The sequence below is a fragment of the Doryrhamphus excisus genome, linkage group LG2 (assembly GCF_037039965.1).
Source record: "Doryrhamphus excisus strain RoL-2023G ecotype Guam linkage group LG2, RoL_Dexc_Guam_v1.1, whole genome shotgun sequence".
In the NCBI taxonomy this organism is placed as follows: domain Eukaryota; kingdom Metazoa; phylum Chordata; class Actinopteri; order Syngnathiformes; family Syngnathidae; genus Doryrhamphus; species Doryrhamphus excisus.
In genome coordinates, this window is record NC_136358.1 from 12,511,413 (window position 1) to 12,525,918 (window position 14,506).

At 40.1% G+C, this 14,506-nt stretch overlaps 1 protein-coding gene across 1 annotated transcript; it reads right to left on the reverse strand.

The window, feature by feature from the left end:
- Nucleotides 1–1,747: 1,747 nt before the first annotated feature.
- Nucleotides 1,748–14,087, reverse strand: podxl (podocalyxin-like). The gene is made up of 8 exons (XM_078797998.1): nucleotides 13,688–14,087; nucleotides 6,315–7,124; nucleotides 5,367–5,521; nucleotides 5,256–5,279; nucleotides 4,971–5,100; nucleotides 4,855–4,898; nucleotides 4,656–4,775; nucleotides 1,748–2,294 (listed from the first exon to the last, which is right to left on the reverse strand). The coding sequence occupies exons 1-8, from the start codon at nucleotides 13,728–13,730 to the stop codon at nucleotides 2,100–2,102; spliced, it is 1,521 nt and encodes a 506-aa protein (XP_078654124.1). The 5' UTR covers nucleotides 13,731–14,087; the 3' UTR covers nucleotides 1,748–2,099.
- Nucleotides 14,088–14,506: the final 419 nt, after the last annotated feature.

Here is a 14,506-nt window from a genome sequence, read left to right on the forward strand (position 1 = left end):
AGGACAACCATCTCTGCAGCAATCCACCAATCAGGCCTGTATGGTAGAGTGGCCAGACGAAAGCCACTCCTTAGTAAAAGGAACATGGCAGCCCGTCTGGAATTTGCCAAAAAGCACCTGAATGACTCTCAGACCATGAGAAACAAAATTCTCTGGTCTGATGAGACAAAGATTGAACTGGTGTGAATGCCAGGCGCCATGTTTGGAGGAAACCAGGCACTGCTCATCACCAGGCCAATACCATCCCTACAGTGAAGCATGGTGGTGGCAGCATCATGCTGTGGGGATGTTTTTCAGCAGCAGGAACTGGCAGACTAGTCAGGATAGAAGGAAAATGAATGCAGCAATATTTAGAGATATCCTGGATGAAAACCTGCTCCAGAGCGCTCTTGACCTCAGTAGACTGGTCATGTACCTTGACCATATAGACAGTAGACATTAGCGCACAGCCAAGATCTCAAAAGATTGGCTTCAGAACCACTCTGTGAATGTCCTGGAGTGGCCCAGCCAGAGTCCAGACTTGAATCCAATCAAACTTCTCTGGAGAGATCTGAAAATGGCTGTGCACAGACGTCTCCCATCCAACCTGATGGAGCTTGAGACTTATTGCAAAGAAGAATGGGCAAAACTGCCTAAAGATAGGTGTGCTAAACTTGTGGGATCATATTCAAAAAGACTTGAGGCTGTAATTGCTGCCAAAGGTGGATCAACAAAGTATTAAGCAAAGGCTGTGAATACTTATAATTTGATTTTTTTGTTTTCTATTTTTAATAAATTCAAAACATGTAAAAAAAAACTGTTTTCACATTGTCATAATGGAGTATTTTGTGTAGAATTTTGAGGTAAGAGATTAATTTAATACAGTTTGGAATGAGGCTGTAACATGACAAAATGTAGAAAAAGTGAAGCGCTGTGAATACTTTCCGGATGCACTGTATGTGCCCTGTGATTGGCTGGCGACCAGTCCAGGGTGTACCCCGCCTCTCGCCCGAAGACAGCTTGGATAGGCTCCAGCACCCCCGCGACCCTTGTGAGGAAAAAGCGGTAGAAAATGAATGAATGAATGAATGAATACACTTAAATAGGACCTGCCTGACAACAGAACTGTGGTGAACTTTCCAGGCAGTGACCGGCCAACCAAAATGACTCCCAGAACAAGGCTACGACCCATTCAAGAGGTCACAAAGACCTCACATCAATATCCAAAGAACTGCAGGCTTCACTTACCTCGGTTAAGGTCAGTGTTCATGACTCTACCATAAGTAAGACACTGGGCTTCCAGTTAAGTTCCAAGACCAAAACCACTGCTGAACAAACAAACATTCATCTTAATGATCCACTAAGACCTTTGGGAAAATACTTTATGGTATGAGGAGACAAAACTTACATTTTTTGGATCATTCCATCCGGCATTAAGGTAACACCACATTTCAGAAAAAGAACAGAACAGTAAAATATGGTGGTGGGAGTGTAATGGTTTGGGGCTGTTTTGTTGCTTCGCGGCCCAGTAGACTTAAAAAAACGTGATGTAGGAGACTCTTTGCAAGTTATCGCAAACTCTTGATTGCAGTTGTTGCTGCTCAGGGTGGCCCAGGCGGTTATTAGGTTTAGGGGCAGTCACTTGAACTGTAAGTGTGGAATTTTTTCCCTCCTTTTTTCCATTTAAAAACTACATTTTGTTTGTTGAGCTGAAATATTCAGTATGACAAACATGCAAAACGAATAAGAACTCAGGAAGGGGGACGGGTCGCTTTTTCACACCATTGTATACATTGTTTTGATTGGTTTAAAGGGAATCATTGAATACATTTTGAGAATGTGCTTGTGTCAAAAAATGACTTGTCCAACTTTAGCAAAAATAATGCAAAAATATATTTACAGTGTTCACTTAAAGAGACCACTATATCAGCAAAAAGGAACCTTTTTAGTCGAGTTGGGAAATCGTGGGGGGGGGGTATACAGGACAAAGCCATCCCACTTTGTAGTCCACAGGGTCTCTCATCTCATGGCAAATGTCATTAAAAGGCTGACTTTGCATGTTTTTAATACAAAAAAATATATGGTGCATGAATGTACAGCCGTGTCAGGCGTCATCTTGCTTACAGGTGTGTGTCCTCCTCGTCGGGGACGTCCTCCTTGAGGAGGTTGTCGATGGGGACGATCCAGCTGTCATTGAAGTCACCGTTTAGCGCCACCTTCTTCTCCTGCATCTCTGGCTGCACCTCCATCACCTCCAGCGTGGGGTTGTCATGGTAACCGTTCTCCACCGTGTGAAGCTCCTCTGTCAGGTGTTGCTGGTGAGTATGATAGGGCATTTTCCATTAAAAAAAAACATACAGTGTTTACATTGGCGGATCATGATGTTATGACTGCAGGTTGGATGAAGTCTTCATACACAACAATGGATACCACTGAAGAGAAAGTAAGTTTTTTCATGGGGGCTTTTTTTGTGATGGAAACCTATTACTCCAGGGTTGGGCAAACTACAGCCCGGGGGCCACATGCGGCCCACCAAGTGTTTGAATCCGGCCCGCCAGTTGCTGTCTAAGTATTTCAACTTTTAACATACAAACTGGCAACATGACTTGCAAGTCGGATGTCTTATTTAGTAAAAAAAAAAAAAAAGTGTCAAATTAAATTACATAGTTTGAGTGGTCTGATGTTTAAAGTGCTCCTGAAAAAATTGACATGAGAACATAGAGCTGATAGTATAACCCTTTTACAGATAAAATTAGACAAATAATTCAAGGAAAATTATAAGCATAAAATACAGTGGTATGAAAAAGTATCTGAACCTTTTGGAATTTCTCACATTTCTGCATAAAATCACCATCAAATGTGATCTGATCTTTGTCAAAATCACACAGATGAGAAAACAGTGTCTGCTTTAACTAAAACCACCCAAACATTTATAGGTTTTCATATTTTAATGATGATAGCATGCAAACAATGACGGGGGAGGAATAAGTAACTGAACCATCACATTTAATATTTTGTGCCCCCCCCCTTGGCAGCAATAACTTCAACCAGACGCTTCCTGTAGCTGCAGATCAGTCTGGCACATCGATCAGGACTAATCTTGGCCCATTCTTCTTTACAAAAATGCTGTAGTAAAGTCAGATTCCTGGGATGTCTGGCATGAATCGCCACAGCATCTCAATGGGGTTCAAGTCTGGACTTTGACTTGGCCACTCCAGAACCTGTATTTTGTTGTTCTGAAACCATTCTGAAGTTGATTTACTTCGGTGTTTTGGATCATTGTCTTGTTGCAGCATCCATCCTCTTTTTAGCTTCAACTGTTTGACAGACGGCCTCAGGTTTTCCTGCAAAACATGCTGATAAACTTTTGAATTCATTTTTCCATGAATGATTGCAAGTTGTCCAGGCCCTGAGGCAGCAAAACAGCCCCAAACCATGATGCATCCTCCACCATGCTTCACGTGGGGATGAGGTGTTGATGTTGGTGAGCTGTTCCATTTTTCCTCCACACATGACGTTGTGTGTTCCAAGTGTTCCAAGAGTGTCCAAGTGACTTTTTGCGAACATTAAACGAGCAACAATGGTTTTTTTTAGACAGCAGTGGCTTCCTCCGTGGAGTCCTCCCATGAACACCATTCTTGGCCATTGTTTTACATATAGTTGATGTGTGCACAGAGATATTGGACTGTGCCAGTGATTTCTGTAAGTCTTTAGCAGACACTCTAGGGTTCTTTTTTACCTCTCTGAGTATTCTGCGCTGAACTTTTGGCGTCATCTTTGGTGGACGGCCACTCCTTGGGAGAGAATTTACAGTGCCAAACTCTCTCCATTTGTAGACATCTTCTCTGACTGTCGATTGATGAACATCCAGCCTTTTAGAGATGATTTTGTATCCTTTCCCAGCTTTATACAAATCAACAATTCTTGATCGCAGGTCTCCAGACAGCTCTTTTGAGCGAACCATGGTGCACATCAGACAATGCTTCTCATCAAGACAATTCTTACCAGGTGTGTGTTTTATAGTGCACAGGGCAGCTTTAAGCCACTCATCAGTGATTGGGCACACACCTGACTTAAATAGTTTGGTAAAAATTGGTTTCAATTGCTCTTTAAGTCTCCTTAGGTAGAGGGTTCAGTTACTTATTCCTCCCCCTTCTGTCATTGTTTGCATGCTATTCTCATTAAAATATGAAAACCTATACATGTTTGGGTGGTTTTAGTTAAAGCAGACACTGTTTTTTCATCTGTATGATTTTGACAAAGATCAGATCACATTTGATGGTGATTTAATGCATTAATGTGAGAAATTCCAAAAGGTTCAGATACTTTTTCATACCACTGTAGTGTGTGTGTTATGTTCTGTCCCCCTGGACAATTTTGTTAACTCAATGTGGTCCACGAGTCAAAATATTTGCCCACCCCTGTATTACTCTTTTGATTGAAGTGGCCCCACCAACTAAATCACCGAAGTCCAACCAGAACTCGACTCACGGGACTAATTAGCGGGTAAGTCACCTTTGATGCACTACAATGCTGACGGGGATGACATACAACTTCATGTTAAAATAATCCAAGCTATTCCTTCAAGTACTAGGGATGCCCCGATCGATCAGCCGCACATCCGTATTGACCGATTATCGAGAAAAATTATGCGATCGATAATTTTTTCCATATACCTGGTTTTCACTGTAGGGCTTGCGGTGGTGTGATGCACACACGGCCAGGATGACGATCATAATCAACAGGGCACCACACGACGCCAAGATGGCAATCAGCGTTTTGTTATCTGTTGGTTTCTTTACATGGGGAAAACACACAGGAAATGTCAGCTGAGGCATTACTGTGCTTTACCTGAGCACATCTTCAGCACTTCACCTTGGTTGTTTCTTCATAATACTGAGTAGCAAGAGCTGTTTTAACTGCAAAGTATAATGTATTGTTAGTTCATATGCACTTTATTCCCAACATAACTCATCGGCGCACGGCTGTACCTTTGCCGTTGATCTCCACGCAGTCAAAGATCAGTTTGCCATTATGGTGGCGCCACGTCAGCGTGCAGTTTCCGTCTTTCAAGTTCCCCATCAGGCGCCTGCACACCTCCATGAGCTCTTTCTCTTCCTCCTTCAGAAGCAGGTAAGCAAAAGCACACATGTGTCAATCTGGCACATTTAAAGGTCAGTGTAAGTCATTGGAATGAAGTTATATGCTATTAAACGAGAATAGGGTGCAAAATGTATTTAATTTCAGCTACAGCCGTATATAAGACAAAGCCATACCTCTTGTCCACTGTTCAATGAGTACTAGAGCGAAAAAGAAACCCATTATTGCATTGATAGTCAAAAAGCCAATGAATACAATCTACTCCCTGCTGTGCCATTATGTCTTACCGAAAACGTCTTGGGATTTGTGTTGGCCTCAGCAGGCCAGGCCTCAACAATAGTAGGTGTGGTTGGGGTCAGGATGGTGGTCGCTATCCTCTTGGCTGGCTCTGGGGTCCTAGATGCTGCTGCTGTCTCCCTGGGGATAGTGGCAGTGGTTTCGTCTGTGCCAGTAAACCAAGAAAATACAAGTAAATAAAACACAAATGTTACATTGATACTGTAATCTATTGGTGACAGAGTAATGGAATGTGATAACCTTTTATAAAAGTTATATGGCAATACCCTGTTTGTCCCAGTTAATTGGTACCAAAGAAAACCTGTTTATTAGAGCCCCCCATATATGAAATAACACCCATATACACCCAATACACATCATAAGAATAACTAAGCCATTTTAGACATAAATAACACTTGTGTTCGTGTGTGTTGCTGTAAATGTGTTCCCCAGGGGAGCTGAGTAGCGAGTGAACAGGAAGTGAGGTTGCAACAGTAACTTGTATTAAATGGGGGTTTAATAGGATTCACCGAACAATACACTTTCCTGAAAATGCTCCATTCAACCTTACCATTTTGGACCATCCTGCATGTTCCCCTGATCTAAATCCAATTGAGAACATTTGTGGGATGGTTAAGGGAAGTTTACGAAAATGGACATCAGCTCCAGACAGTGGATGCCATCTCCGTGAAGCCATCTTCACCACCTGGTGCAACATTCCCACTAGCCTCCTATAAACACTAGCATCAAGTATGCCCGAACAAATGTTGAAGCTCTCCTTAGAACTACCTTAAGGTCCAACTGTGCACAATGTAAATCCCTGCAGTTTTTCAACTGGTCTCAAAATTGTAATCAGAAGTGTATAGTATTACATGTAATCATTATTTACTTTATCACCTATAACAAAGCTAAATGGTTTAAGCATCTCAACAACAGGAAGTACCGTATAAAGATCTTACCTGCTTTGGTATTTGCTAGGTCGGTCTTGGAAATGAAGATACCATGCGTTACTGGTTGATGATTTGGCGTGGAGGTAGCTTTGGTCGTCCCTTCATTGCCTAGCAATACAACTTTATCAGTGGCTGAGGTTCTTGTTGTCTGGGGAGGCGCTTCTGCCATTTGTGTTGTGGTGGAGTCGGAAGACCCCGCCACTTGGAAGGTTACTTTTGGTAGGATTGTGGTTTGGGCAACAATTGGTAGCGTAGTAAAGAGATGAGGATCATTTGTGTTGGTTGGCGCATATGGTTGAGTAGTAGCTGGTACACCTGTGACCTTGGCAGCTTCTGTAACCTTTGCAGCATCAGCGGCGGTGTCTGCTACCTCGGCAGCCTCTGTGGCGGTGTCTTCTACTTTGGCGCCGTCTGCGTCACCGTCCGCAACTTCGGTGGGGGCTGCTACCTTAGCAGGATCTGCTACCTCGGCCGGGTCTGCTCCCTCCGCACCGTTTGCAACCCCAGGGTTGTCCTCTCCCTCAGCGGTGTCCGCTACTTCGGTGCCGTCTCCTACCTTGGCAGTGGTAGCCTTCGTGTCAGTCGGAACGATGACCACAGAGTCGGGTGGTAAAGACGTTTTCTGCCCGTCATTTGGCTGCGTTACTGTTTCATTGGGCTCCATTTCTACATCTGTTCTGTTTGCGTGTACGATGTCAACTGTTGGCACTTGGGTGGCTGGAACAACTTCCTCTACTGGGATGACGGCAGCATCCAACGTTTCGGTGGCCACGGAAAAAGCACTCTCATTGTCTGAGCTCACTTTTTGACATAAAACACCTGCAAATTAAACATAATGCAAAATTATAGTAATAATAATAATCACAATTACTGAATAATTAAATTTCCTTTTTTGTTATATTTTGGCCACTTATGGGCAGTGCACTAATCTGACAATATATTAACATCTGTGCTCTTCCATTGGCTCTCATAATATTGTTTACTGTCACGATGTGGGCGTCACCCTCTCGTGACAGCTCCTTTAGTTTCCCTCCTTGCCTCTGTTCATGCCCTTATTTTGGTACTACTTCCTTTATTGTTCCCTTCTGCTTTCTCTCTGACTCATTTCACACACCTGTCTCTAATTTCCACTCTCCCTATTTAGTTCAGGTGTGTGCTCTTTCGTTTGTGGCTTCATTGTCTTTGTTTTTGGTTTGCCTGGAGTTGCTGTCTACATTGCTTAAACGCCATTAAATCCCTTGTACCTACATTTTTGGTCCCGCTCTCTGCATCCTGGGGTCGCATCGCTAAGCTCGCAAGCCCGCTCGTGACAGTTTACACCAGGGGTCGGGAACCTTTTTGGCGAAGAGAGCCATGAAGGCCAGATATTTTAAAATATGTATCTGTGAGAGCCATATACATTTTTTTAAACATTGAATGCAATAAAATGTGTGCATTTTTATGTAAGACCAACAGTTTTAGATAATGGGCTCTAATTACGTAGACCAGGCACACTACCCCACGCCAATGGGGTGTGGCCAGCACACTTTCGTGAGCAGCGCAGTGTCTAATAATAAATCAAATACTTGTTGCCATTAATACAACTTCTGCTGCTGCATAGTTTTGCACCGTACTCCGTAGACGTATTTCATTCTTTTGGCCATCTTCGTCAGAAGGCTTGGTTCTGCAGCTTTAGCTATTTGACTAAAGGAGGAAAGTTTACATTTACATGTTTTTTTTGACATCTCAATGACCGAGGTAGACTACAGCATTACCCAGTAATAATCAAGTTTTGGTGTTTGACCTGGAAAATATCATCAGGAAAGATAGATATGGTTGGACGTATTGCAGCAGAATATAGATGGACGAATTAAAATGCATAAGAAAGTTGTTGAACAGTCATTTCTGTGATGGTTTACTTTAAAATGTTAGCAAAAATAAATTTTTATTGTGGTAAGAAATGCTTGAGAGCCAGATACAGTCATCAAAAGAGCCCTACCTGGCTCCCGAGCCATAGGTTCCCTACCTCTGGTTTACACTGTATATTATAGCATATACATACGTATATTACTTATATATATTACTTATAACTTACTTATTATATATGACTTTTCATGTATTATATAAAGGTGAATTATCTGGTTATGGCACATAATATATAGGATACATTTACATTTGTGTTAACATTGCTTAATTTAATGAATAAACACCAAATAACTTATACAATATAAATAATAAAAATATATATTATATATATATATTATTTATTGTTTTATGACATAATAATAATAATGTGCATATATTGTTTAGTAAGTTAATAATTTACATTTATTTTTAGGCTTTTATAAACAAACATATTAAGTATTTAAAATTATTTTTAATTAAATTTTAGTGAATTGTTCATTTTTTTAAATTAGAAAATATATTTAAGAGTATTTTACCAACATGAAGTGTTTTAAAATGTGAATATAATAATATTTCAAGCATTGAAAAAAGAATTCATAATTGTATATTCCTTGTTGTTGTATTTATTATACTATTGTTTTAATAAATAATTTATTTTAATCAATTAAAAAGGCTTAAAATGGATTCACAATAATAACAATTCAATAACATTCCGACTGTCTGAAACGCCTGAGACATCCATCTTCATCTGTCGCTCTATTTATAGTCACAGTGGCAGGATGCTGCATACAATAAACCTGTAAGCACCACGCCTTTTGTGTGTGTACGAGACAATGTGACAATCCATGCCTGAGTCCACGTCCCCAGAACAATGGCGTCTGGATCCACCACCTCTCTGGATTGTGACCTCCGCCCATCTCTTACATCGTATCACCACAAAGAATCACTGATGACATTTTGATGTATTACCGTGGAAAGCAACCATGATGAATGTATGATAGCATGATCATTTTTTTCCATACAAAATCACAACTACTGGCCCAGCGTGTATCTTAGACTCCATTATCAGTGGTTATTTTGCAGGTTGTGCATGTAAACCAACTGTCAGTTGTATGACAGATACATATGAAGGTGTTGGCTGTTTGTAGATCAGTGGTCAAGTGGAGACTGGTGCAGCCAGGCACGGGCTCATCGCTTATCAGACCTTCTGCCTCCTCTTCTCCCCAGTGCTCTGACTAAGAGAAACTCACTACAGCATTACATAATACGCAATGAATTGAGAGTATTTCGCCAAAGATGACACCTCCTCAAGACAACCATCATCATGCATTGAGTGATTGATTATCTCCACCTTAGGTTGTTTTGACCTCAAACACATGTTCCTTACTTACCATGCAAGAACCCACACACACAATATACACTTGTCACCTGTAGTCCAGCACTACATATACCTATAAATTGTATTATTATCAAGGAACCTATGGTATTGTTACCTAACAATAACAGGAAATATCTTGAATACATTAGCTATCATTGGTGACTCCAAATTGTCCATAGGTATGAATGTGAGTGTGAATGGTTGTTTGTCTATATGTGACCTGTGATTGGCTGGCGACCAGTCCAGGGTGTACCCCGGCTCTCGCTCAAAGACAGCTGGGATAGGCTCCAGCATGCCCGTGACCCAGATAAGCGGTATCGAAAATGGACGAATGGACATTAGCTAACCAAGCACAGTTCATCTTATCAAAATAAATGAATAAATTAGCCACTTTTATCTCAGAAGGAGATCAACCTTAAAATGTGTAGACCAGTGTTAGTCTATCTGCGTTTATTTATATTGTATTCTTTATTAATTTATTGTAGTTGTAAGATTAAGCTTTTTTTGGTTTGTACATTTAGTATTTTTGTTGTACAGGTATTATTTAATTTTTTTAAGTCAAAAATGGCCACTTTATTATATATATTTTTAAAATAATGTATTATTAAAAACTTGTATATGTTTTTTTTGTATTTCATCATATTGTTATTATTATTTACGTCTGTCAAAGGTAATGCTATGTTTTATTTTATTTTCACTACTTTGTTAGTGAATACGGTGAAAAGATTGCGGTTCAATTAGGGAATGATGAGGTCAGGTCTATACAAGTCTAGAACAAGACATATTTATGAGTGTGTTCGTGTGAATGCCAAGCCAATTGTCAGTCTGCCGTGCCAAGAAGTGCGACTGCAGCCCAAGATTGATGCACAATTAGCCACAATTGTGCAGTTAAAGAGCCAGTTGGACAAACTTTTCCCATTAATTTGGTGACACCCCCGCACAAAGACGTCGTGCGCTCATGCAAACGATGGCAGTCAAGGGAGGGAGGGGGCTTACCACTGCGCGGTGATGGGAGGCGCTTAAGTGAAAAACACTTGGTGTGAATAAAGAGCAAGACAAGTGAAAGGGAGGCGAGAACATGAAGAGAGGCTGTAAATTTAACCCCCAAATGGAAATCACTGACCACACACACTCACTCCCTGTCCTTGGAAACCTCATTGGTATGTGTATTTGTACTAGCTGCGCTCATGATAAACGTTCAATGTAACACCCCTAATATGCACAAGCAGTCACTTTTTAACCCTGAAGACAGCGGCGTCCAAAATGTGGCTCACAGCTGGGGTTTTTTTGCCATAGGCACATTCTAATTTTTAAATTAGTTCACCATAAATTCCGGTGTGTCTTCGTCATAATAATAATTGCATATTGTAGTGCACACAAGTTTGTCAGCCCACTGGAAAGTGCAGTAGGTCAGTATATACTGTATAACAGTATAACAGTTTGACTCACAACGTCATTATAAATTCATCACACAGCAACTTAACACTCCAAACGTACCAATATGAGTTTAAAATAAAAACATTTAAAAATGTTTCGATAATGTATTTTGTTTGAGCAAAGCATTTCTTTGGAGGACAAGCAGTACAGAAAAAGGTGGATAGTACTGCAATGCTGCCTCCCTCACCTAGAAGGAACCCAGAGCCCAGAGGGAGGCTGACGTCATTGCAGCATCCTAATGAACGTGTTGCTCAGTCATAGTGCATATGGGAAAAGTTTAAAAGAGCTGGGGGTAAGCATAGTCAGCACATCAAGTAATGAAAATTGAATCAAGGAAGACTATATACGAATGAGCTGACAGCTGTAACGAGACAATGCTACATGTTTATTCTCCACATTATTATTTATTATTTATTATTATACGGGAGCCAGGCAACGAGAATTCGTTGGCAATTTCACTGCTGTGTTATTGTGCAATGACAATAAAGACAGTCTTTGTCTATGTCTATGATGGTCTTTTCTAGTTCATAATGTTTTCTCCTACATGGCGGCCTTTTCATGGTCATCTCCTCCCACCACACCCTCCTTGGGAACCAGGATGTTGATAAAAAGATGATTTCCTGTCCATCTATTGTTCTTCCAATGTTCAGCAAAGACACCAAGCCAATGTGCCAAGCAGAGTGCGTCTCAACGACCTCCTACATCCCTCCTATACACCATCCTCCCTCTACCGCCTGTTATCTTGTAGGAAATGGACAGGTCACACAACCCCCAAAAAGGAGAGGAGACATGGTCTACATGGGGTCAGGAAGTCCTGCACAGGACTGATAAGTGTCCAAATGTTTAATAGAGGAATTTTGGAGCAAAGTAAAATTTGATTTTTGACTACAAATATTACCATAAAAAACAGAAGCCCAATATTGTTTCTATGGTAATAATATTTGCCTTAAAAACACTTCCAACAAGAGTGTCAGCCAATTCATCATTAAATATGAAAGTCTATTGTTTTGTAATATCAAAAATAGTAATATTTTTAAAAAATATACACATATAGGAAAATAACTTTAAAAAAAGGTCAATAATAATAGATTTTGAACATGTCAATAATATAATATTGAAAATATTATTTTTGTAATGTAATATATATTGTAAAAGTATATGAGAACATTTTTATTTTTCATTATATATATTACAAAAATATTATGCAGTAATATTAAAAACAAGACAAAATATAGTGCATAACATATTTTTAACATGTCATAATATATTAATAAATATATTTTGTAATAAATTTATTATACAATGATCAAATAAATATTGCATAATTTTTTGTGGGATTACATGCAAATTAATGCCAATATTATGAGTCCAGCTTTCATGTGATAATGTGACGTTGCAAAGGCACACACAGCCATGCATGTTCGCACAGGCCTTCTATATTTAGATGTTTTTGTCGTGCTGATAGGCTTTCAGTTGTGTTTTTTTTGGGCAAGGGTGGGAGGGTTTGTGTCACACATTGCTTTTTCCCAGGACAGTAAAATAAAAGCCCCCGCATCTGAATTCACTTACTGTTGTGGAGAGAGCGAGGCAGGTGCATAATTAAAGAAAAACTACTTAGCAGCCAGGGAAGGGGGGTGGCGAGGAGAGGGGTCGGGGGTGGGCGGTCATGGGTCCACTTCATTATTCACGCTGTGTGTCTTAAGTGGGAGGAGCAATGAGAAGCCCCTCACTGAAGGGGGCAGATGTTCCAGCTCTTAGTTCTGCTGAGCCCATTGGATTTAATGCCAACCACTTTCAGACGGATTGCATACAGGGCACAGCTGTGCAAAAATAAAAGGAGGCTTTGCTACGCATCTTAAAATAAAGAGCTCCGCCAACTGTCACACACAGGCGTGGGAGTTGTACGCTTTTCAGCATGATGTTGCTGTTATAATGTGATTGTCATGTTTGCATTGTCGCTCACATGTAGTGAATACACAGTGCAAAATAAATGTGCAAACACACGTCATGAGCATTAAAGCAGACCCACACGACCACTTCTGGAATACATTATTGTGTGCCTTATGCAGTATTTTTAATTTGAATTGTATTTACTTAAACATTTATAAAGGGAAAAATTAAACAATTTAAAAAAATATTTTATTTTATCATCTAAATGTAGTTTAAAAAATATTTTTATCAACATTTATTGGTAATATATGAGTATAAATATATATTTGTGTATGTTTATATTTTTCTTCAATATTTATATACATGTATTTAACATTTTTTATATTTATTGAGCATAGTTTAACAAATGTAAAAATATTTTAAATATATATTTTCAATATTAAGTAATAATTTTATCAATTATCTCTGTACGCAAGTGGCTCAAAATACAATCAATGGTATGATACAATCAAATCTTTAAATTTTTCTTGTATTGGTTCCCATTATGTATTGTGCAGCCATAGCATGGTCAATGACAACATTATGTAATGTACAATGTACACTAACACAGGTTTTAAAGGAGGCACACAAATGTAAAAAATAAAATAAAATATTATCCATGCACCTTAACATGCAGACGTATACATGTGCACATTTATTGGAACTTTTTAGCACAACGTGCATCCCGTGCGTGTGCAGACTGCACCTGTTGCTCTCATTGTAAGCATGCAAAGTGTGGACAACACATACTCACTCAGTGACAGCAGCAAACACGCGATCCTCATGGTAGCGCCCATCCTTTTACTTTGTAGATGCACGTCTAGTTATCATTCATGCAGTGTGATGAAAACCAGAGCGATGCTGTCCCGTCACGCCTTTCTGCCCAAATTTGAAGTAAACGGTGTGGCTCCTGGGGCCTTTTGTGTTTTCTTCCTTAAAAGTGAAAGCCAAGAATGCTTTTGTGTATGGTTCTCCTCTTTGCAGAGTTGGGGATTTGAGTTTTTCTCTGGTCTCCTTGGCTGCAACTCTCCCCCTCTTTTCTCTCCGTGCTTGAGTATTGTGCTCAAAAGCAGTCCTCGCTCTGCTCCCCAGCAGACCAGTGCAGACCACAGTAGACCAGTGCTCTTGCACATCCCAAACTATCCCTGCCTCCCCTTATCAAGTGTACAGTCCAATCCCAGAGCGGTGGGCGCTCCGCGTTTTTAAATAACAAAGGAAACTCTGAGACAATGTAGACCCCCTCGCTCCAAAAATGGTGAATGACTCAAGGCCAAGGGGTGAAGTCAGATCAGCACCGAATGTTTGATGACAGGAAAGTCAGCATTGAGTCAGCTTGTCATCTTTTTGACACTTTTATACAAACAACCTGCGCAGGCAGTCACCAAAATACACAAACTGTACCATCAGCATTGAGAGATTTGAAGCAGGCTTGCTGATACTGTCAATTTTACAGCAAATAAGCTAAATATATCTACTGTTCTTGAAAAATATATCTTATTTTTTTGTCTTCCGCCATTGAGAGGTGGACTTGCTGGGGTGTTTTGGATTATTGTCCAACTGCAGAACCTGACTT